The sequence below is a fragment of the Lactuca saligna genome, chromosome 2 (assembly GCF_052625555.1).
Source record: "Lactuca saligna cultivar CGN05327 chromosome 2, ASM5262555v1, whole genome shotgun sequence".
In the NCBI taxonomy this organism is placed as follows: domain Eukaryota; kingdom Viridiplantae; phylum Streptophyta; class Magnoliopsida; order Asterales; family Asteraceae; genus Lactuca; species Lactuca saligna.
In genome coordinates, this window is record NC_136418.1 from 181,458,772 (window position 1) to 181,482,610 (window position 23,839).

The 23,839-nt window shown below is 34.2% G+C and overlaps 2 protein-coding genes across 2 annotated transcripts; one reads left to right on the forward strand and one right to left on the reverse strand.

Annotated features, from left to right (window-relative positions):
- Positions 1–297: 297 nt before the first annotated feature.
- LOC145028406 (uncharacterized) lies at positions 298–2,895 on the reverse strand. The gene is made up of 8 exons (XM_078977091.1): positions 2,271–2,895; positions 1,847–2,111; positions 1,654–1,735; positions 1,403–1,460; positions 1,208–1,293; positions 1,032–1,136; positions 843–913; positions 298–731 (listed from the first exon to the last, which is right to left on the reverse strand). Exons 1-8 carry the CDS (start codon positions 2,791–2,793, stop codon positions 584–586), a joined length of 1,338 nt encoding a protein of 445 aa, XP_078833217.1. The 5' UTR covers positions 2,794–2,895; the 3' UTR covers positions 298–583.
- An 11,805-nt stretch (positions 2,896–14,700) lies between these two features.
- LOC145028407 (uncharacterized) lies at positions 14,701–16,629 on the forward strand. The gene is made up of 4 exons (XM_078977092.1): positions 14,701–15,182; positions 15,310–15,445; positions 15,662–15,789; positions 16,029–16,629. The coding sequence occupies exons 1-4, from the start codon at positions 15,075–15,077 to the stop codon at positions 16,485–16,487; spliced, it is 831 nt and encodes a 276-aa protein (XP_078833218.1). The 5' UTR covers positions 14,701–15,074; the 3' UTR covers positions 16,488–16,629.
- Positions 16,630–23,839: the final 7,210 nt, after the last annotated feature.

Here is a 23,839-nt window from a genome sequence, read left to right on the forward strand (position 1 = left end):
ATATAATTCTAAATTTATCGTCAACAATGAAATAGGAAAAAATAATAGGACTTTAATAGAATTAGATCAACAATGAAATCAATAAACCGGGAAAAGTAATCAAATTGTCACTTTTATCGGTAATTCATGTTTTTTCGTAAATGAACTTTTGTTTTGAAACTTTTTCGCAAATTAGAACAAAATATTGAGACTTTAATAGAGTATTCCTATAAACATAAAACACTTTATTTACATATTATTTAAGTTACTAATAGATTTTATAAAGGAAATACTTGTGATCATAATTCAATTACCATCTTTAGAGCTCAAATAACATATCAACTTATTTTAATTTGAATGCCATCTTCACAGGTCTTTTGATGATCGACTATTTCTCCACCTCTAAGTAATATGCCTTAAAACCACCAATTATCTATCACAATGTCACTTTTGGGGTCAAGATTTTCTACAATTCTCCCAACCCCATACATACAAATCCACCACCTCTAATAACAAATCTACACGACCACTATATTTACACAGACCAGATTTTGAAATTACTAATATACCCCTCCCCTGTACCAACCTGACTGGGGTCATTACATTAGAGCCAATTTGGTGTTGTAATTTTATTTGAAGCTAAATTTGAGGGGTGAGTAGTAGTAGTAGTAGTATGAGTATCTTGAAGTTTAGCTAGAGACCGATATTGCAACTTAACACTCTCCGCATTATCCAACGTCTTCACCACATACCTGTAAAAAATAAAAAATGTAATCATTATGTTATATCTATTATAATGTAGCTTAATCACTACAGAAAAGAAAATAGTTAAGTGACTAATTCCATAAAATGATGCTTCTGACCATCCGTTTAAACACTGGGTGGTTACAACAGCTTGACGACCAACAAAACGTGGAGGCGTCCTTTTGTTACCCTGCATAAATAATTTTTTATTAAATTTTATATTCAGACAACACTCTATCCATACAGAAGAACTTGATGAGTGAATAAAAAAAAAAAAAAGAGGGCTGGCCTAGATGATAAACTTTTACCTTGATAATAACACGATCAGCCACAGTAAAAGGGAATTGAACACCTCTGCATCTCGAATTCGAGTGGTCCGCTACTGTTAAATCACCATAATTACTACTATTCTCCTGAATAAAAATGAAAAGAATTCGATTATTATCTTCGGATATTATTTACAATTAAGAAAACGAAAACACACCTGCTCGAATCTATTTCTTTTTTTGGATGCACGCTGACTTTGCAACTCTTCTTCCCTACGATACGCATGCACAGCAGATCGCAAACCTACACAATTAATAAACTCAAATTAACTAAAACACTTTGCAAACCATTAACTATATAATTGCTAAGAAAGCATTTCAACTCTACAAAACAACACAAATACATTTCTTACTTAGGTTTGAAGCGACTGAGCCTTCTGACACCGGGTGTGAACACGTGTAGCATGCTTTCTGTAAAAGAAAATCACCACAAATTTTTTATAAACAACATCATAACATATTTACCAAGTATTGCACACGCCATATACGTATGCTAAAGTCTTAAAAAGAAAGCTAATTAAGCACACAACAATAATTATCTGTTGAAGGGCTTATAAATGATAGCATTTTACAATAACATGACTTGACAGTTGACACTACTCACCATTCTCATAACCTGTTGCATGCCACCACTACCAAAAGAATGCCCACAAGGCAATATCATAGCATCATCCATGAGTGTTCCACTGTATGAACATGAAGAATGAAAATGTAAACCAAAACAATAACATAATAATAAAACATGACTTTGTTTTAATAAATCATAGTAATAATTGAAAGAATTTGCATGAACTCACGTCAAAGGATCTGAGAGTATAGCCCTTAGTGATTCCCCTGGTACACCTGAATTTGGAAAATCTTTTCTTCCACTAAAGCCACACCCATTTTCAACCAGAATATCTTTGATCCCTGCTCCTCCTGAACCTTCCATCCCTTGAAGATACTGAGAGTAGTACAATTCACCGGTTGGGTCTGCAATAGTAATAGCATTTTGGTACTGGCATAATTGTCCTTGCTGATGATTCTCATTAGAACTTGCTCTTACATCATTTATATCAGTTCCTGACAGCAACACCATAACAATTCCTTCCATTGTTAACAAAACTCAATCATACAAGAGGTTTAATGGAACATCCAAACACCCCTTCATGTTATATATCTTCACGGGAGAATGAACAAAAACAGAAAGTGGAGTGTGTCGATAATTGCTTCAAGACTTACCAATGGAGGAAAGATGATTCCTTTTCCCATTTCCATTTTTCTCACCGCTGATGAGCCCGCTAACATTACTTTTGTTAGCATCCATAATGTTGTTTACAATTCCAACCACGTGACCATCCCCATCTCCATCTCCACCCCCATCATCCATGTCGTCATCGTCCTCTTCTTCGTCATCATCACTGTCCGATCCATCACCGCTCGGAGAACTGGAAGCCCGTCCAATTTTGCCATTCCAGTCCTGTATGCCACGGTGGTAGGCCGGGACAGCGTCGCACATGCTCCGGTGGAACTCGGTTGTGGCTTGCGGTTGATAGTGTCGATTTTGGTGTTCGATGAATCCGGTAAGCTCACGGGTAGTCTTGTTATTGTTGTTGTTAGACGTATGTCCGGCAGGATGGTGGCGTAGGTGCTGCTGCGTTGGGTTACAGCGAAAGGCTAAACTGGACTCGTCTTGGAAGAGGAGCTGAGGGTTGTGGTTGTCGGGACGGTGTGACAGAACTAAAGCAATCTCTTCGGAAGCCATGTTGAAGAACAAAGACAAAACTGTAAAACCCTAACCCTAATTTTGTTAATTGTGACGGGGATTAGAACGCGATTGAGTTTTGGGTTTTACCTTTGGTAGGGGGTGGTGACCGGGGTGGGACACTCCGTTTCTACACTTTGTTTTTGGTCGGAAACTTGAAAAAAAAAAAAAAAAAAAAAAAAAAAAAAAAAAAAAAAAAAAAAAAAGTTTAATGCCATAAGTTTATGAATATTTTATTTTTTTATTCTAAGTATTTTTTATATCATACAAATTTATGTAGAAAATATATATATATTAATTTTTCTTTGCCTGGATAAAAAGTTTAAAATGTTGAAAAAAAACAAATTAATATGCTTTTAGAATTATAAATATTTATTTTCATGTGTTTAAAAATATATATCAATAAAAAACATGTTTATATAAAAAAAACTTATTGTGTTCTTAAATCTCTGCAAAAAAAACTTATGCAAAAACATGTTTATAGAAAAAAAATTACGTTTCTACACTTGGGTCGACCATTCTCCAAAGGCTATCATTCTTGGGCCAAAACATTTATAAAAGAGAAAGGAAGAGATCTAATGAACTAATGATCAAGATAAAAACTTGATTACCAGAAAATGTAGCCAATGAAGTGTAGTTTTTGGATCTACTCTCTTCCTCTTAGCCCTAAAGTTTCCTTTTCTTCCACAAGCTTCAAAGCACACAAAAATCACCCAAAATGGCTCACAACCTCAAACAAAGCAGTAGGGTTTTGTTAATTAGGGTTTGGGATTTGGGGGCTATAAGTGAGGCTAAGGGGTGGGGATTAAGATGCTTAAATAGTGTGCAAAACCCTGAATCTAGGGTTTCCCAAACCCCAACCAACTCGTCGAGTTGGCCCTCCCTAACTCGTCGAGTAGGACTCTCTACCCGCATCTAAAAACTTATTCCTACTCGTCGAGTTATCCCCGACTCGGCGAGTAGACCTTCAATTTGCATAATATATTTCCTTAATTAGCCTTCTGGTTTCTGGGTGTTACATATGAAATTCCACAATTCATACTATTACAACAATCACGAAGAGACTAAACGCCCAGGGTTTGTGACTGTAACGCCCGCAGATCCGGGCTAGTCAATTTAGAGGCAATAGGGGTCAAAAATGACTTTTCGACAAAAGATTATTTAGAATGAATAGTCTTAACCAAGTTTTAGAATATGTCACAAGGTTTCCGTACATATAAAGAACGCCGAAATCCGAGTTATAACGAAGAAGTTATGGCCTGTCGAAGTTTTACGGCAAAACCGGCACAGCACCGGAAGACGTAAATAGTGAATTTACGATAGAAGACTTTTTAGCCTTAGCAATCTAAACAAAAGTCGTAGAATATGTTAAACTAAGAGCGTCGATAAAAAGAACGCCCAAATCTGACTTCGTATGAGGAAGTTATGATTTTTTTAAGATTCGGCTTAGCAGTGTACAGCCCGAAACTCGAATTTTAGTTCGAGCGGTTTTTGGCTTACGTGAAATAAATGAAAGTTGAAGATCTCATTAATAGGAACTCAACGGTAAAAATACAGACGAAAACGGAGTCCGTATGAAGGAGTTACGAATTCTTCGCGGTCATTTAACAGTCTAAACGCCTCGTACTGTTAAATTTAAGATCGGTCGAGAATTAGCCGACGGAGTCAAAATGAAAGTTGTAGATATTATTTTTACCTACGCGTGGATATAAAGAACGTCAAAAACGGAGGTCGTATGTGAAAGTTACGGATTTTAGAAGTCGGAAGTGTGTTGTGCGAAAATGGGTGATGTGGCACAATCTTGGCCATTGCTTTCTCCCCAAGTCTTGCCACTAGATGGTGACATGTGGCACCAAGTTCAGCCATTTTCACCCTATAAATACCACCTCTCCCACCCTCATTTTCTTCACACCTTTCCCATTCTTTCTTCTCTTTACTCTCTCTCTCTAGAACCTCTCTCTAGCCCCGAAATCCCCCGAAAAGCCTAGGGAACCTCCCTAGCACGAGGCGGAAGCCCCGGAGTGCTCGACGGCTCCGAGAATAAGAGCTTTTCGGCTCGGAAACGCTGCTCCAAGCAAAGCCTGGTTTTCTATAAAACCCGCTGTAAGTGAGCTACGTCTACGCTATTTTTAATATAGTTTTTATTTAATTATATGAACGTTATTAAGAACATATAATAAATACTTGGGCTATTATTATGGGTTATATAAGTATTTTTTTAACGCTTATATAATAGTAATAATAGCTAGACTATTAATTAGTCTCGGCGAATAATAGACTAAAATCTATTGGTGATAATACTAGGTTTCGTCGAAGGAAATTATTTTAAAGTAAACGAAGCGCTGTCCGAGTACCGAGTCACCACCTTCTCAGGTGAGTGCATAGTCCCTTTCATGAACATGATTTTAATACAAGTATTGATTTAAGTATTAATTATATGTTTATGTGCGAGTTAATTGATGTTGCTTGAAATTCGTGTTAAAGAACATACCTGATTATATTTGATAATTTAGGATAAAGAGTAGACCTAAATTAAAAATGAGGAATATTGGGTAGTATATTCTTACGAGTACAAGTGAGTAAAACTCAGAGAATAGAAGTTAGTATATGTCACTTATCTGGGAGTATGGATTAGACATAGTCATTGTCCCTAGTCCGAGAATATGGAATTGTATATTTTGTGAATTTTAAACTATATATATGGTATAACATTGTGGGATTGAAATCCCTATGTGCTCACCAGGTTTCCCAACCTGACCCACTCAGTTTATTTATATCACAGGTGTTGATATGAAGTGACATTACACTGAGAGATTTAAAGAGATGTAGACCACTAGTGTGAATAATTGTAAGTTCTGTTTATGCTTATGTTCCTGTATTAACGATGACATCCCAAATGTTTTAAAATGAAATAAATACGTTTCTTCGAAAATGTTTTAATAACGTATTTACCATGTTTTTCTGGGAACAAATTCCGCAACCTTTTTATAAAATGAAGTACTCTGATTTTTATAAAGCATAAACAAAATCGGTCTTTTCTGGCCGTGATTTTGGGGATGTCACAGTTGGTATCAGAGCATTAGTTTAAGCGAACTAGGAATATGGATTTATTTCTAGAATTAAACTTAGAATGCTAAGCGATGATTGTGAGGTGTGAGCACTAGCTTGTTTTAGGAATTATGCCTAAAATGCTTTTATGTGCTAAATACTTGTGCCTGATATGCTGTTAGTTGTTCGGATCTATGGTCTGTTGCCGACCGGATCTGGAAACCTTATGTGTTTAGGATTCTAAACGTACGACTACGATATTAGAACTAGCATATAAACGTTTCGGAGTGATAAGGATGATTTAACCGTCAATCCTAAGTAAAGATCTAGATTCACCTTATTCGGTGTATAGATCAAGATGGCAAGAACCCGTAGCGGAAACGTGAATGCAAATGGGAACAGAAACCAACCCCCATTGATTGAGCAAATACCGGTGATGGAAGCCGCCATTGAGCCAGTCACAATGGCCGGAGTGCAAGCGATGATCCAAGCGATGTTGGATCGTCAAATGGAGGAAACTAGACGTTTGCTCCAGCAAAATCGTGAGGAAGCCACTATTCAGATCGAACAGCCCGAGTTGAACGAAGGGCAAACTGAGGAAGGAAACTACAGTGGGACTGTTGGTCAAGTCAACCCACCAATAGTTCGACAAAACAACCAAGATGACGAGGTCAAGAGGAATGGATGCAAGTACAAGGATTTTCTGACTTGCAAGCCATCGACTTTCACTAGAAAGGAGGATCTGATCGGGGTCATGGATTGGATCTCGGAGATGGAGTTAGCCTTCATGACATGCGGTTGTAGAGGGAAGCTACAGACCACATTTGCAGTGCGTCAGTTTCGAGGAGGCGCTGTACGTTGGTGGAATACCTTGGGGAAGACTCTGAGCCCTAATGAGCCTCTGCAACTGACATGGGCAAAATTTCTGGTGCAATTCAAACGAAAGTACTGCTCAGCTCAAAACCTGCTTGAGCTAGAGAACCAGTTTCTAACCCTGAAGAAGGGAAGCATGTCAATCGATGAATACACCAACAACTTCACAGAGAAGATGGAGTTCGCCTTACGTCTTGTTCCGGATGAGCTGACGAAAATCGACAAGTACACAAAGGGACTTCCATGGGAGTACGCGGTGCCAGTGCGTCAAGCACCTACTCTAGAGGCAGCTATCTGGGCTGCCAAGTCTGTCGAAGATATGATCAAGGGAAGAGCCTCCAGCAAGATGGAGGTTGGCGAGAAGAGAAAGTTTGAAGGATCTTCAAGGTCCAGCGAGAAGAGAAAATTATCGAAGTTTGAAGAAGGAACGCAATGGTGTGACAAGTGTAGAAAGAAGCACATCGGGAAATGCTCTAAATATACGACATGCTTTAAATGCGGGAAGACTGGTCATTACGCCAGCGAATGCACAACCAAGAGAGAAGTCTGCTTTAAGTGTGGAGAAGAAGGACACTTCAAACAAGACTGCCCAAAGAGAGAAGGGGCTACAAAGCCAAATGTGCCACCAAAGCCAAAGGCGAGAGCATTTCAAATGATCCTTGACGAAGCAGATGACAATGCAAGGATTCAAGAGTGAAGGCTTGACATCCGAGGATCGAGTTATGGAGTAATCGTGTAGATAGTACCTCACGATGTAGCCCGTTAGAGGCATAGTCTAGGGTGAACTTGAACACCTATGTAACAGTTTCAAGAAATAATATAAAACCTTTGTTTTGTTATCTGATGTGTTAAGTTGTTGTATGGTTTTCTTGTATGGTGACTTGGAAAAACTGCGGGACAATACTTGGGACGAGTATGAGTAGGTGTGAATGGTAGTAGAGGCCTATACTACCGGAAGCACAGGACTCACACTTGGATCAGGGAAAGTCACAAGGTTACCAAGAAGCCAGTAATTGATTTCGTTTTATTCAAGTATGCCGTTACCATTGTTTCGGTAATGACTAAGAAGATTGTTGTTATCCCAACCCTAGTGGTCATATCACCTTGAGTCCGACTACGATGAGTAGGTTACGTGGTTCAGAGAACCAAGTTTGATATAGCGTCCGACTTAAACCAAACGATTAATAATCAAAGCGATCAATAGAAGTATCGCGCTCGTTGGTAGCTAGAAATGCTACATGTTAAAGTATGACTATATCACATTAGAACATGAAGGAAGGCTTAGTCTATTTTATAATTTAAGAGACCTGAGTCTAAACGTACATCACATGATGATAGGTCATAATTTGGAGTCTAATATGAGGTAGAGAGCAGGTGCACGATCAAGTACTGCTTACAGTCAATAAGTCTAAGAGATGGACTTGAAGGAATAAAGAAGTTATAATTATTACCTAGGATGAAGAGATGACGTATGGAGTCATTATACGATCCTTGTTTCGTTGATGATTCCGGGACGTAATCATCCTAAGGGGGAGATAATTGTAACGCCCGCAGATCCGGGCTAGTCAATTTAGAGGCAATAGGGGTCAAAAATGACTTTTCGACAAAAGATTATTTAGAATGAATAGTCTTAACCACGTTTTAGAATATGTCACAAGGTTTCCGTACATATAAAGAACGCCGAAATCCGAGTTATAACGAAGAAGTTATGGCCTGCCGAAGTTTTACGGCAAAACCGGCACAGCACCGGAAGACGTAAATAGTGAATTTACGATAGAAGACTTTTTAGCCTTAGCAATCTAAACAAAATTCATAGAATATGTTAAACTAAGAGCGTCGATAAAAAGAACGCCCAAATCTGACTTCGTATGAGGAAGTTATGATTTTTCTAAGATTCGGCTTAGCAATGTACAGCCCGAAACTCGAATTTTAGTTCGAGCGGTTTTTGGCTTACGTGAAATAAATGAAAGTTGAAGATCTCATTAATAGGAACTCAACGGTAAAAATACAGACGAAAACGGAGTCCGTATGAAGGAGTTACGAATTCTTCGCGGTCATTTAACAGTCTAAACGCCTCGTACTGTTAAATTTAAGATCGGTCGAGAATTAGCCGACGGAGTCAAAATGAAAGTTGTAGATATTATTTTTACCTACGCGTGGATATAAAGAACGTCAAAAACGGAGGTCGTATGTGAAAGTTACGGATTTTAGAAGTCGGAAGTGTGTTGTGCGAAAATGGGTGATGTGGCACAATCTTGGCCATTGCTTTCTCCCCAAGTCTTGCCACTAGATGGTGACATGTGGCACCAAGTTCAGCCATTTTCACCCTATAAATACCACCTCTCCCACCCTCATTTTCTTCACACCTTTCCCATTCTTTCTTCTCTTTACTCTCTCTCTCTAGAACCTCTCTCTAGCCCCGAAATCCCCCGAAAAGCCTAGGGAACCTCCCTAGCACGAGGCGGAAGCCCCGGAGTGCTCGACGGCTCCGAGAATAAGAGCTTTTCGGCTCGGAAACGCTGCTCCAAGCAAAGCCTGGTTTTCTATAAAACCCGCTGTAAGTGAGCTACGTCTACGCTATTTTTAATATAGTTTTTATTTAATTATATGAACGTTATTAAGAACATATAATAAATACTTGGGCTATTATTATGGGTTATATAAGTATTTTTTTAACGCTTATATAATAGTAATAATAGCTAGACTATTAATTAGTCTCGGCGAATAATAGACTAAAATCTATTGGTGATAATACTAGGTTTCGTCGAAGGAAATTATTTTAAAGTAAACGAAGCGCTGTCCGAGTACCGAGTCACCACCTTCTCAGGTGAGTGCATAGTCCCTTTCATGAACATGATTTTAATACAAGTATTGATTTAAGTATTAATTATATGTTTATGTGCGAGTTAATTGATGTTGCTTGAAATTCGTGTTAAAGAACATACCTGATTATATTTGATAATTTAGGATAAAGAGTAGACCTAAATTAAAAATGAGGAATATTGGGTAGTATATTCTTACGAGTACAAGTGAGTAAAACTCAGAGAATAGAAGTTAGTATATGTCACTTATCTGGGAGTATGGATTAGACATAGTCATTGTCCCTAGTCCGAGAATATGGATTAGGCATAATCATTCGTCGTTAATCCGAGAGTATGGATTAGCTATTGTCCCTAGTCCGAGAGTATGGATTAGGCATAATCATTCATCTTTAATCTGAGAGTATGGATTAGTCATTCGTCCCTAGTCCGAGAGTATGGATTTGGTAAATTCGTTCATTTCTGATCCGAGAGTATGGAGGAGGTAAAACGACTAATCTTAGGTCCGAGAATATGGATAGCCTCGTTGCGAGGATCGACAGGGTGGGATAAGAGTTGTTTATATATATATATATATATATATATGTATGGTGAAATTGTATATTTTGTGAATTTTAAACTATATATATGGTATAACATTGTGGGATTGAAATCCCTATGTGCTCACCAGGTTTCCCAACCTGACCCACTCAGTTTATTTATATCACAGGTGTTGATATGAAGTGACATTACACTGAGAGATTTAAAGAGATGTAGACCACTAGTGTGAATAATTGTAAGTTCTGTTTATGCTTATGTTCCTGTATTAACGATGACATCCCAAATGTTTTAAAATGAAATAAATACGTTTCTTCGAAAATGTTTTAATAACGTATTTACCATGTTTTTCTGGGAACAAATTCCGCAACCTTTTTATAAAATGAAGTACTCTGATTTTTATAAAGCATAAACAAAATCGGTCTTTTCTGGCCGTGATTTTGGGGATGTCACAGTGACTTCCTAGATACACGTATGGGACATGTGCTTTCGGTTGTACGGGCACATACTACATTCCACACCTACTCGTATTTATCTCAATAGATCATCACAAACTACCCAAAAATAAACTCAATAACTAGGAAACGCATACATCCTATACTAACGCTCTCAAGAGTGGCTAATCGCTCCTCAAGTTGGCATACTTCAACCACACTCACTCATGAATCTTTCATTAACTCTACAGCTACACGTGCATGCTAATCATACATAACGTTGGATTCCATAGACAATCGAATACTTGATTCTACTCTAATCCCACAACCAAACAAGGAACAGGAAATAAGGCTAAATCAAACATTCTCAGGCTATGACATCTTAGTTATGTACAAATATGATGTATACACTAAACAACTACAATAATGACATCAACTCCATCTAGCATACAAAGGATTCTCCTAGGCTATCAAACATCACACATTAGATAATTTTGTAATGCAATTCCTAAGGATCCCTAGCCTACACCTAGCATGAAGTTCTATCATAATCATGAGTGTTGTAAAAATCGGCCTACTCGGCCGAGTACTCGGAATCGACCCTTCACCGAGGCAAGTTTTATGAACTCGGCAAAAAAACTCGGATTAAGTCAAACTCGGTCAAAAATCAATCAAACTCGATAAAAAATTGGTCAATATCTCTGCAACTCGGGCCTACTCGGTCTTATTTGGGCCTACTCAGTCAAACTCGGCCAACCAGGTCAAACTCGGTCAAACTTGGTCAAAGTGTCAAAATTGTCATAAAAAAATTAAAAAAAAAATTCAAGAATTTCAAGATTAATATGTATAATACACTTAATGATTTATTATTTAACACAGACATGCGATTATTACTATATATATCTTAACTTTTCAGTAATTATTTACGAATAGATACAATTGTGTGTATTTCATGTTTTATGCATTCACATGTATCTAATTTTGTTATATATTTCAATCAAATTATGATTTTAGCTTATGATTTTGACATATAAAATTTTCTTAAAAATATTTCTACACGAATTACCGAATCCGAGTACTCGCTACACAGTAGTCGGTCGAGCAGGTACCGAGTAGGGAGTTCTGCAACCTTGATAATCATCATAAGAAAATAACAGTGTGGTTATCTGGGGGAGTACTTTCTTGCTCCGGATGATCATACACATCTTATCCTTCTTTGATTACCTTTGAAAAGAATTATGAAAATAATTTTGAAATCACTTTTGAAAACTTTACAGATCCATAGCTTGAGTCTGGATTCACACGAATGTTTATCTAATTCGCTCAAACCACGGCTCCAATACCAACTTGTAACATCTCAAAAATCACGATAAAATTTTTCATTTTTCAATTAAGTAAAATCATTGTTTCTAATCAAAACTCAAGTCATAAACCAAGTATCAAATACAAGAATCAAAGTATCATAAGATCTCCAAAACATATCATCGAAGGATGTATATGATCACGCCTTCGTTTTACCATGATCATCAGAAATACCTGAAACATAACATTTAAACTATAAGCCAAATTTTAGTGAGTTTTCCTTATTGTACTCGTGGGTCGAAGGCACCAACATTGGGCCACTAAGTTATGTATCCTGGTATATAGGATGTTACTATGTTGTAATGACCTGTTAGATCTGCATGATTAACTGTTTGTTGGTTATATGTTATTTGTTGCATATATCTACATAGTGTGGTTGGGTTGAGGAAATATTGCTTTATGCAAAAGCCGACAAACCTGGGAACAAGTCAAACATAAGTTGTGGGCCGAAAAGGCAAGCCAAACTTATGTTGTGGGCTCAAGAGCAATACATACATGAGTTGTGGGCCTGGTGGGCAAAGCCAAACTTATGTTGTGGACTCAAGGGTACTCTAACCTAATGGTTATGGACCTAATATGCATGTTGTTATATGTTGTGTGATGATATGTTGGGAAAACTCACTAGGCTTTGGCTTACATTTTAAGTGTTATGTTTTAGGTGCTTCTGATGACTGAGGCAAGGCAAAGGATTCATCGCACACATCCTTTAGTGATATGTTTGTGCGATCTTATGATACTTTGATTCAGGGATATTTGTATCCGATACTTGGTTTATGACTTGAGTTCTGATTGGAAACAACGATTTTACTTAATTGAAAAATGGAAATTTATCATGATTTTTGGGATGTTGTAGGGACGAACTATGATTGGGGATATTGTAGGCGATGGCTGAGCTTTTGACGTCGTAACAGGCGGTGGAGTTTTTGAAATGCAAGCATCCAGTGGTTTTTGTTCCTGACATTGTCACCGGTGGGCTTGAATTGTAGGAAGGCCATCCATGTATGGATGGATTGTTCAGGATAAGACTTTGAGGTGGCATTTTAGGCGAACTCTACAAGAGTTAAATTTGCTATAATCACTACTTTATATCTTACATCTTCAAGCTTCAATCAATTCTTCATTTACCTTGCCATTTTCTTTCATTTCATCATCAATCGAGTTTAATTGGAACATTTGTTTCCTTCGGACCCTTATGTTTGGCAGAACATATGTCATTGGATACCGAAACAGGGCTAGATCCACCTGATGACTTTGATGTAAGCTATTTCGTATGGGTTGTTCTTATTACCAATCTCGCTAGCATCGGATATGAAGAAAAGAACATGTACATGACAGCTTATGGTTGGAGACTCTCCTAAGCATGATAACAAGCAATATAGAACTCATGGTGACTTTTCAAGAATTTGCGTTAAAGATGCCATATATATGTGTCAGTCTGATGACTTTTCAAGGAAGGGTGTTTTCAGGTTGGTCTAGTCACTGTAGCAGGATCCACATCATATTCAATTGATTACATGGCATATAAAACTGGTTATTGTAGGTTAAGTGATCAAATAAGCAGGTTAAAATCCACTTTATTCCCTCACAAAACACGCAAATAAGTTAAGAGACCGAATGAGTTAATTCAAAATATAGTTTTGGTTTTCGTTCTTAAAAATATGATACTACAATAAACAAATAAATGAATATAGTGATGCATTGTCTACAAAAGAATAAATAATTATGTATAAACAACATTACTTTAATTTGATATATTGTAATTGTAAAAACTAGGGGTGTGCATCAAACCGCATAAACCGTCCGTACCGCACCACACCATACTGCATAATGCGGTTTTGGACGCTCATGATGCAGTTTGCGGTATGTAGTTTTCATAAACCGCGCTATGCAGTACGGTTTGCTGTTTATAGTTACCAAACCGCGATTCAAACCGCATTGCAACATACTATATATATATATATATATATATATATATATATATATATATATATATATATGTGTGTGTGTGTGTGTGTGTGTGTATACACACACACAACATGCTAGATGTTGATTGATAAACATGAGTCAAAATGGGAAACCAACTATATCAGAAATATGTGTTTACAGTACCATAAATTCATATTATAATTTTAAAATATTGTAAAATATTTTAATGTTATGCATAAAGAAGATGTTTTACAGTCAATTAATACTTTTATTCATAGAATATATAAAGCACCACACACATATTTTGTTTAAAACTAAATTTAATAGTTATGTTTATGAAACCGTATAAACCGCAAACCACTCGCACAAAACCGCACCACATAATGCAGTTTATTATTTTTGTGGTGCGGTCTGCAGTTCCCGAAAATAACAAACTGCATATACGGTGCTGTTTGCAGTTTTGAGGATAAACCACACTGCGAATACCCCTGGTAAAAACAAATGAACATAGGATCATATAAAGGAAAATAAAATCGATTTATTGCTATTACATGGTTGAAACGGCGAATGGACAAATATAATAAACAGCGAATGGACAAATATAATATAGTTTATATGGTTGATACGGATGATGTTCGTTATATTTTTAACAAAATAAAAAAAGAAAAAAAAATAGGGAGAGAAAGAAAATACCATGAAATTTACGAAAATTTCACGAAATAAATTGAAAAAAAAAGGCAAAACCCATTGAAAAAACAATATCACAAAATCACAAATTCATAAACTTTTTTAGTGAGAGTTATGATTATCTTAAGACATTTTTTCATTGAAAAATTAATCTCAGTTAAAACAAATGAAAGGTAATTTGATAATCTATACATTATTTTACAAACAAAATCGTTATGTTTATCTGATCAACAACAAAGATTCTTGGCGATTCCATTCTACAGCTACGAAACATCCAAAATCCTAAATCCCAAATCCTGCAAACTACAAAACTACAAATACAAACGACTTTTCAACAGTCGTCGTATCCTTGGAATTGAATCGAAGAAGATGTTGATTCGCAGACGCGTTTTCTCTATTACTCCGTCGACAACAAGTCTTCCATCTATCTCCTTCGTTTTTATTTCTACCCCATTTTTTTCTCAGAAACCCCATTTATCACAGGGATCATCGACCATTCAGTTGTCACGAAGATTAAGGTTTAATGCTTATGATAATTCAAGTCTAACTTCATTCAGAAATAAAGTAAAGATAAAGTCAACTTAGTTGCCGCGACATGATTCTTAGGGGTCTGCTCATCATCGTAGTTTTGATCGTTCTGCCCCGACAATCGTATGCGTTATCCCCGCTCTATTCTTTCAGACACCTGTATGAACAAAGCAACGTACGTTTTTTGGATTTCAATTCAATTTGTGTGCGGTTTATAATTATTTAATTCTTCAACCATGATTTGATTTGTTATTTGTATTCAATATGGTTTCCAATAAGTCTAATGGTTTTATGGCTTTCAGGTTTCTCCTTCTCCTAGCCCTTCTAATGGTGTAGGCCTAGCTTCTGGTGGATCAAATTTCCAGCAATCTTGTAACAGGGCATCTAGAAGCTGCCAGCTTAAGAACATAGCTTCCTGCTTGACTTATTCTCAAAGTGGTAAATATCTTTTCATCTTTTTCAATCTTACTAGATGATGCTTTTGATTCTTCATAGACGTGTATAAAAACATAAGATATAATAGCTTCAATGGTAAGGTGAATGATTCAGCCTTCATCTTTGTGATTTTCTGTACTACAGGCATATTGTTTGGATAATTAATGTTTAATTCCGCTTCTAGTTTGTTTCATTGATTAAGCTACTCTTTTCATGCAGGCCCTGATGAAGAAATATGGCTATATATACAGAACAATGACAAAAACCCTTTGCATGTGAAAATTATGATCCTTCCTTCAAACAACACGATTGATGAGATAGATTTACCAATCCACCAAATGAACAGGGTATTCTTCTTTCTAGTGTGCTATTTTTGATGACCGGACGAGGGCATTTACGTCTTTTACACATATACTAGAGATCGAGAGTGAGTCCATGCCCCACCTTTTTGGGTGGAACAAGAATCTACAGTTTTTGTTCTATTGACATTAGTCATAGTCTCAGTCCAATACACACCAAACACAACACAGTACAACCTGTCGTGTCATATACTGTCTTGCCTAACTTTACATTTTGCTTGTGTCAGATCAAGATTTCTCGAGATATATTTGATTCAAATGCTGCAATAGCATTGAATACAAGTGTAGGGGATTGTGTAATACATGCTGCAGCTCCACCACCCGAAGCCAATTACCAGAAATACCCTTACTCATATAGCATCTACATAACCCCAATCAACGGGGCATACTTTGTAATTCTGATATTTATCATTGGAGGGACTTTGACTTTTGTCAAATCAAGAATCCATAACAGCAGGCATAATGATGGGGTTCCATACCATGAACTTGAAATGGAAAATTCAAAAGCCCTTTCATCATTAGACATGGAGGAAAATGGAACAGGAAATTGGGATGAAGATTGGGATGATGATGCTTGGGGTGACAAAAAACCGGTCAAATCTGGTGGTCAAAATCCCATCAAAGTGGAACAATTGAATACAAAATTCCCGAAGTCTAATGGAAGGAGAAAGGAATGGGATGATTAGTATTTTGAATGGATTTTTTTTTTTGCAAAAATGTAGAATGATTATTAGTGTTTTTAAATGTTATAATCTTTTATAAATATAAAAGGTGTATACTAGATGTTAAAGGATTTGGTTACTAAATTTTGTTCTCAATTTTGATACATGTAAGAGATGTTCTTTCTTTTGTTTCGTCTTGGTATTCTGTTCTCGTATAAATGGTTTAGTTTAGACGAACTCCCTTTTGACATTTGAGTTAGGAGTATTTTTTTTAAAACTATTTTGTACTAGAATTTTGTTATAAACAAGTTTTAATTCTTGCAAAAATTCGAAATAGACATAAACTTTTGTGAGAATAAGTGAGTTTAGATGAAATAAACCACAAGGTGTAGTGGTGATCACTTGGGAATTAAACACTAAAAAAAGACAAGTGCGAATTTCACATGTTTTAGCTCACTTCTAAGTTGCTTGTTCTAAAATAAAAGAACACGAGACTCTTCGTCATTAACTTTTAAGTTATTATATTTTAACTTAATCATAGTTATTTTTGTAAGTGTGTTTAACAACTTATAATAAAAATGGCAAATGCCAAAAAAGTCATTATTAAGTTTATACGTAAATTCAAATTTGATATTGTGTTATTTTTGTTTCAAATTGGACACTACGGGGGTGTTTGGGATAGCTTTTCAAAGCAAAAAGTCCTTTTTAGAAAAGAACTTTTTGATTCATATCTTTTTCCAAAAGATGGTTTTAAAATGCAAAAGTTGAAAAAAGTCACACATACGTGACTTTTTAAAACCCTCCTTTTCCTTCTTCTCAAAAAGCTATTTTAAAAGATCTTTTTCAATTACCAAACAACTTTTAAAACTTTTGACTTTTTGGAAAAGCCAAAAGTCTCAAAAGTCATTTTAAAAGCAAAGCCAAACACCCTCTACATTTCCAATTCGTTACAATTTGAACATTTGATCGGTAAACCCAATTGCCTGCTGATGTGTCAATTTTGATCACGTGACATGTTGACATAATATATTTATGTGTCACAATAAAAAAAATGTTACAAAAAACATTAAATTTTCAAAATTTCAATTTTGACATTACGTTTTCATTTTTTTTTTCTTTCCAATTTTGACATTCAATTTTTTTGTTCAAATTTGAACATCATTTTTTTTCCCAATTTTGTTTAGTCTTTGACGACTTGACATTTCAAAAAAAAATAATTCCAAATTGGTCATCATTTTTTGTTACATTTAAATTAAATAATTTTTTTCATTTAAAAACAATATTGTTTTGTTTAAATACAATGTTTTTACATTCAAAATTCAAAATTTAGTATGTTAGAATAATTAAATAAAATAAAATTGAACTTGAGGCAAAAATTGAACTTAGAGCAAATTGGTCAAGAAATGTAAAATTAATTCCTTAGTTAAATTTATGTTGGACCATATTCTTTTATAGTTATTGACTAAAGGAAATAAATTTAGAATGAGTATAATGAAAATCAAAGAAGTATATGTAAGAAGATAAATGAAAAATAAAAGTTTCACTAAATAATAAACGTCCTACATTGGAAACATGGTAATTTTATATAAATACATAATAGATGTGGTATAATACTTATAATACCTAGTTGAGAGAATAGAGAAGTAAATCCAATCAAGACACACTAACTTTATAGATAACAAACTAAATATATATTAATTATATTATAGCCATATTTTTTTTATGTACTATTAGGATGTTATAATTTTTTTCCAACAAATTAAGAAGTATATCTATAAGAACCAGAAATCATGAATATATATAACAAACGGTTTTTTTGTAATTAAAGCGACCCCCGGACATTCATGTTCCCGAGATCACATTAGCTTATTTGACTGTGCAATTCACACCTTTAAATCCATTTTAAAGTCGTGTATTTAATGAAAAATACAGTTATAATATAATTAATACATATTTATATATAGTTTGAATGTCAAAAATCTTGTATTTATACAAAAAATATGGCTTTTAAATGAAAACAAAATGTATTTATACGGTTTAAAATATAAAAAAATGATTTATATGATTTCAAATGGAAAATAGTTAATACCGAACAAAATTTTTAAAAAAATGAGGTTCGACTTGGAATAAAAAAATAGTGTCGAAAGTGAAAAAAGAAACCTAGTGTCAAAATTGAAAAAAGTGAAAACTTAATGTCTTTTGTGCATTTTTTTCTTCAATTTTGACACGTCGTCACATAGATGAGTTGACTGGTCAAGGGGTCAGAATAATAACAAATTAGAAACGAAGTGTCCAATTTGAAACAAATAATTACACAATATCAAAATTGAATTTTCGTATAAACGTAGTGACTTTTGTTTTATTTATCAATAATAAAAATACAAACAAAATGGTTAAATAAGGCTGTTAGTTGTACTTGCTCTTTCTTGGGAATTAATCATGGTTTATGCCAAAATGACAAAAGAAAATATATTGGTTTGACAAATTAAGGATTTAAACAAATTATGTAAATATAAATGAACACAAAAACACTTCACTAACTTCACATTTCTTATCCAATGTCATTTATGTTTTAGAAAGTATTGTATTTTTGCAGCTTATGATAACTCCTTGTAATGATAACACATCCCAACCCATGATAGTTTGAAAGTCAAATCATATTCAAACAAATTCTTTTTACGATCTTTATATTGTAAGTTAAAAAACTTTGATTTCTATAAGATTTCATCTATGTAACACAAGTGTTTTTCAAATCTATGTGACAGTTGTTTTTCAAGACAAATTGTCAACATTCTACCTCCTTTATATCCCATATAAATGGGATTCTTGAGCTTCTTGTTGTTGGTAGTCGTGGTGGTTGTGGTGTTGGTTAATTAAGGCTAAGAGATAATTCATTCGACCCATTCAACTACTAGATAACTACAATTCCGGCTAGCAAAATCAACATTCACCGAAAAAGGGGAGATGTAGAATACTATAATTGCCCTTGAATATGCATTCGAATCGAGGCTTGTGTGGTTCATGTGCATAATTGAGGAAGTGGGTGTTTTATGTAATGAAGAAAAAACCGTCCTTCCAAAAACAAAGCAATTTCAGATTCCACTACAAAAGGTGAGAAAAAAAACATGGTGTCCATAATTGTCTTCCAAGAAAAGTAAAAAAAAAAAAAGCAAGCAAGCATGATGGATCATGTTTCTTGCACACTTTCTCTTCATTACATGATATGATTACAATATTACATATCATGCCTTTTCTATTCTTTCCATTTTGCTTTTATATATTCCAAACAAACAATCCTTTTGCAGCTTTGCTTTTACTGTTTTACCAATTATACCTTGATTTAGGTTACGAATAAAACATGATGTCTTAAAGACATAAATAGCTTATGGAAATAAGTGGTATGAGAGAATAATAAAAAAAAAAAAAAAAAGTATCTGACAGGATTAACTTTTTTACATTCACATATATATTTTTACTAGATTGTTCACAGACATTCGTTATTGTAAAGTATAATGTCGTGTTTTCTAGTAATAATATTCTGTTTATTGTCTCTATATATCACATAATTAATGAGTAAATGGTATAAAGAAACATTTTTTTTATACAGAAATTCGATTTTGATACCGTGTTTTTTTTTTATCAATTTTGATACTGTGTTTTTCAATTTGTTACAATTCTGACCACTTGACCGGTTAACCATGTTACATGCTGACGTGACATTATTACGTGTCAGTTTTGATGATGTGGCATGCTGACATGATATGCTGACGTGTCAAAATTGAATTTTTTTTCTCACAAAAAAACTAAGTTTTTATTTTTTTTTTTCGATTTTGACACTTAATTTAATTTTTTCTTTCAACTTTGACACTATGTTTTTTTGTTCCAAATCGAACATTATTTTTTCCAATTTTATTCAATGTTGACAATTTTCTATTTGAAACCGTATAAATATTTTTTTAATACATTTAAACCGTATAAATATGTTTTTTTTTCATTTAAAAACCATAGTTTTGTATAAATACATATTTTTATTATTATTTTTTTTTTACACTCAAACCATATTTTTATATATAAATATGTATCAGTTATATAAATATTGTATTTTATATTAAATATACAACTTTAAAATGTGTTTGAAGGTTTGGAGGCGTGTAGTCGATCAAAACTCGGATATCAAGTTTTCAACCCATCGAACATTTACATCTTATTAGAAGCTTATGGTTAGTTTGATTCTCCTGATATAACTAATGCTTTGAATATAAAAAAAAACACCTTGTATTTAAATAAAAATGTGGTTTTTAAACGAAAAAAAAAAATGTTTATACGGTTTAAAATGTAATAAAAATATATATTTATACAGTTTCAAATGGAAAATAGACAAAATTGAACAAAATTTGATAAATGATGTTCGATTGGAACAAAAAAAACATAGTATCAAAGTTGAAATAAAAAATTAAACATAGTGTCAAAATTGAAAAAAAAAAAATGAAAACTTAGTGTTTTTTGTGGAAAAAAAATCAATTTTGACACGTCAGCATATTATGTCAGCATGCCACGTAATCAAAACTGACACGCCATCATGTCACGTCAACATGTAACCTGGTTAACCGATCAAATGGTCAGAATTGTAACAAATTGGAAAACACAGTGTCAAAATTGACACAAAAAAATACACGGTGTCAAAATCGAATTTTTGTATAAAAAAAATGTTTTTTTGTGTTATTTACCCATGATTAATTCATCAAAGCTATTATATATACGAATTTGTGACAGCCTAGTGTAAGTTGAACGATTCTAATTGAAATAATCTACAACGCCATTTTTTTTTTGAACAATACAAGGCCATTTTTATATTGGAATAAAGCTATAGTAATTATCAAAGTACAATCCAACTTATAACTTTTAATTGTATCTTGCGTGATTATTAATACAAAATAGGGATACATGTTCATGGTGTACAATTGAACTATACTAAATTATACAAAACCTTCTTGTGAAGAAATTTTATTGGACAAGTAAGCTACAAACATAAGGTTGATTTATAGTATGTTTACAAAAATGTGTATGTGTATGAGCACTACATTAATCGATCGTCACATTGTATTTCAAAATTAAAATATACATTTGAATTTTTTACATCAATATATTACTAATTTTTTTGGAGGACAAAACTAATTATTGTGTGTATAATAGGGTATAGATACAATGTATAAATAGGGATTAATGTTACATATTAATACCCTATAGTTTATTTTACTACTATCAAGTACATATAGTCTAATATGCCCCCGCAAACAAAGAGTGGGGAGCAACATGCAACTTGGATCTTAAAAGACAAACAGAGGTGTTGATAATGGTTTTGTGAATATATCAACAATCCGATTGTTTGTGAGGATAAATTGCACTTGAAGATCTCCATGTGAAACCTTTCCTCGAACGAAGTAAAACTCGACATCCACATGCTTTATTCGTGTGTGGAATATAGGCTTGGTCGAGAAATATATTGCACCAAGATTGTCACACCATAAAATAGGAGTCGAAGTGGTGATAATGCTAAGTTCTTTTAGAAGAGATTGAATTCAAGTAAGTTCAACCATGGAGTCACTAAGTGCCTTGTCTTTAGACTCAATTGAGGAACAAGAAAACATGTGTTGTCTGCGAGCATTCCATGAGATTAAGTTTGAACCCAAATAGATAGAAAATCCCTCCTTGAATGACGGTCGTAGGGAGAAAACTCCCAATTAGCATCGCATAAGGCTTGGGAATGTGAAGATACAAAGGATAAACCACATTTCCAATAGCCCTGTCGAAAATACCCGATACCCGAATTACCCGCCCGATTTTTCGGGTAACGGGTAAATCGGGTATCGGGTAAATTTTTCCGGGTAATCGGGTTACCCGATTTTTTTTCGGGTCGGGTAAAGGGTACATTTTTTGGATTTCGGGTATACCCGAATTACCCAAATTATTTTAAAATTTCATTTTTCTTATAGAGCTTGTACTATATAGCAAGTATTTGATCACGCTTAAACTAATATCATTATTATAAAACATAAATATATTTATTATGACAATACGACACTAACAATATTAAAAGTAATTTTTATATATCATCACGTTCTTTAAAACTTAACTGTTTTCTATATTATAGTTTTTATTACAATTAACAAACTCATTATCTTGACGAAACTTTAAAACATGGCAAAACTTATGACTACATTTATCTTAAACATTTTAAACTTTTAAATTAAGATCTTTAGGTATTTGTTTTTTTAACATCTTATTAGATTAGATTAAGTCGTTACAAAAATACTTGATATCTCATGTATTATTGAGTAGAAAATCTCAATGTTCAAAGCTTGAGTAATTTCGTTTATGTCTCGTTTGTTTATATAAACAAGACTAATAAAGCACGATGTATTTATTCCATTATATTTATTTTTAGGTGAAATTAAAAAAAAAATGATATATTTCGGGTAATACCCGAATTACCCAAACCCGACCCGATACCCGAATTACCCAAACCCGAATTACCCGAATTTAGTTTGGGTAGGGTAACAGGTAATTTTTCTAACATGAAAAACCCGAATTACCCGAAACCCGAAAAAATTACCCGTTCAACACCCCTAATTTCCAACATACACCAGTAAAGTTGTGAAGCATAAAACCTGATGTCTGATGAATAAGCATGTCGTAGTCATTTGTAGCAAAAGATCTCATAATATTCGTTTGACGACAAACCAATGATTAATAGTCGGAGCATGTGTAAATTGGAAAACCTTGTTAACCATAATGTGATGTATGGACGAGAAAGAGCACATATCGAAGGGTTACAACAATTTGATAGTACTTGGTTGGATCAGAATATGCTTCATTGTCCTTAACAAAGAGTGAGGTAAGCATTGTCATGGGTGATGACATGGATTTATAATCCGACAAAACATATCACTAAAGAAGCTCCATAATATATTTATATTAAGAGATTATGATGTCATAACCTTTGTGACCAATCTCAATGCCTAAAAAATTAAGAGGGCCAAGGCCTCTGAAAGCAAAATTAGACCTGATTATGTGAACAACATAGTCAATGCTTATAGTATTGTTCCTAGTGAGACAACACTGTCATAAGTATTTCTAATCTCATTATTCATTATCGTCGACCTTCACTTTTTGTTGATCATTCATGGGTTACTTTACTATAAGGTTACGTATGAGATTGTTTAATTGTTTAGAGTGTATATTTATGTCACGTTCTTATGTAAACATATCACATGTCACTAAGTCATGATTGTAACATTCGGTGTTAGTTACAATTCAAATTATAGCTTAAAACCAAAAATTATTACATTTCTACTCCCTACACTTGCCATAATTGG

Coding starts and splice junctions, on each gene's coding strand:
- LOC145028406 (XM_078977091.1), bottom strand. CDS start 2,793: ATGGCTTCCGAAGAGATTGCTTTAGTTCTGTCACACCGTCCCGACAAC. Junction 2,112..2,270: donor GAATCATCTTTCCTCCATTG/GTAAGTCTTGAA, acceptor TGTTGCTGTCAG/GAACTGATATAAATGATGTA. Junction 732..842: donor ACCCAGTGTTTAAACGGATG/GTCAGAAGCATC, acceptor TATTTTTTACAG/GTATGTGGTGAAGACGTTGG.
- LOC145028407 (XM_078977092.1), top strand. CDS start 15,075: ATGATTCTTAGGGGTCTGCTCATCATCGTAGTTTTGATCGTTCTGCCC. Junction 15,183..15,309: donor ACCTGTATGAACAAAGCAAC/GTACGTTTTTTG, acceptor TATGGCTTTCAG/GTTTCTCCTTCTCCTAGCCC. Junction 15,790..16,028: donor CAATCCACCAAATGAACAGG/GTATTCTTCTTT, acceptor TGCTTGTGTCAG/ATCAAGATTTCTCGAGATAT.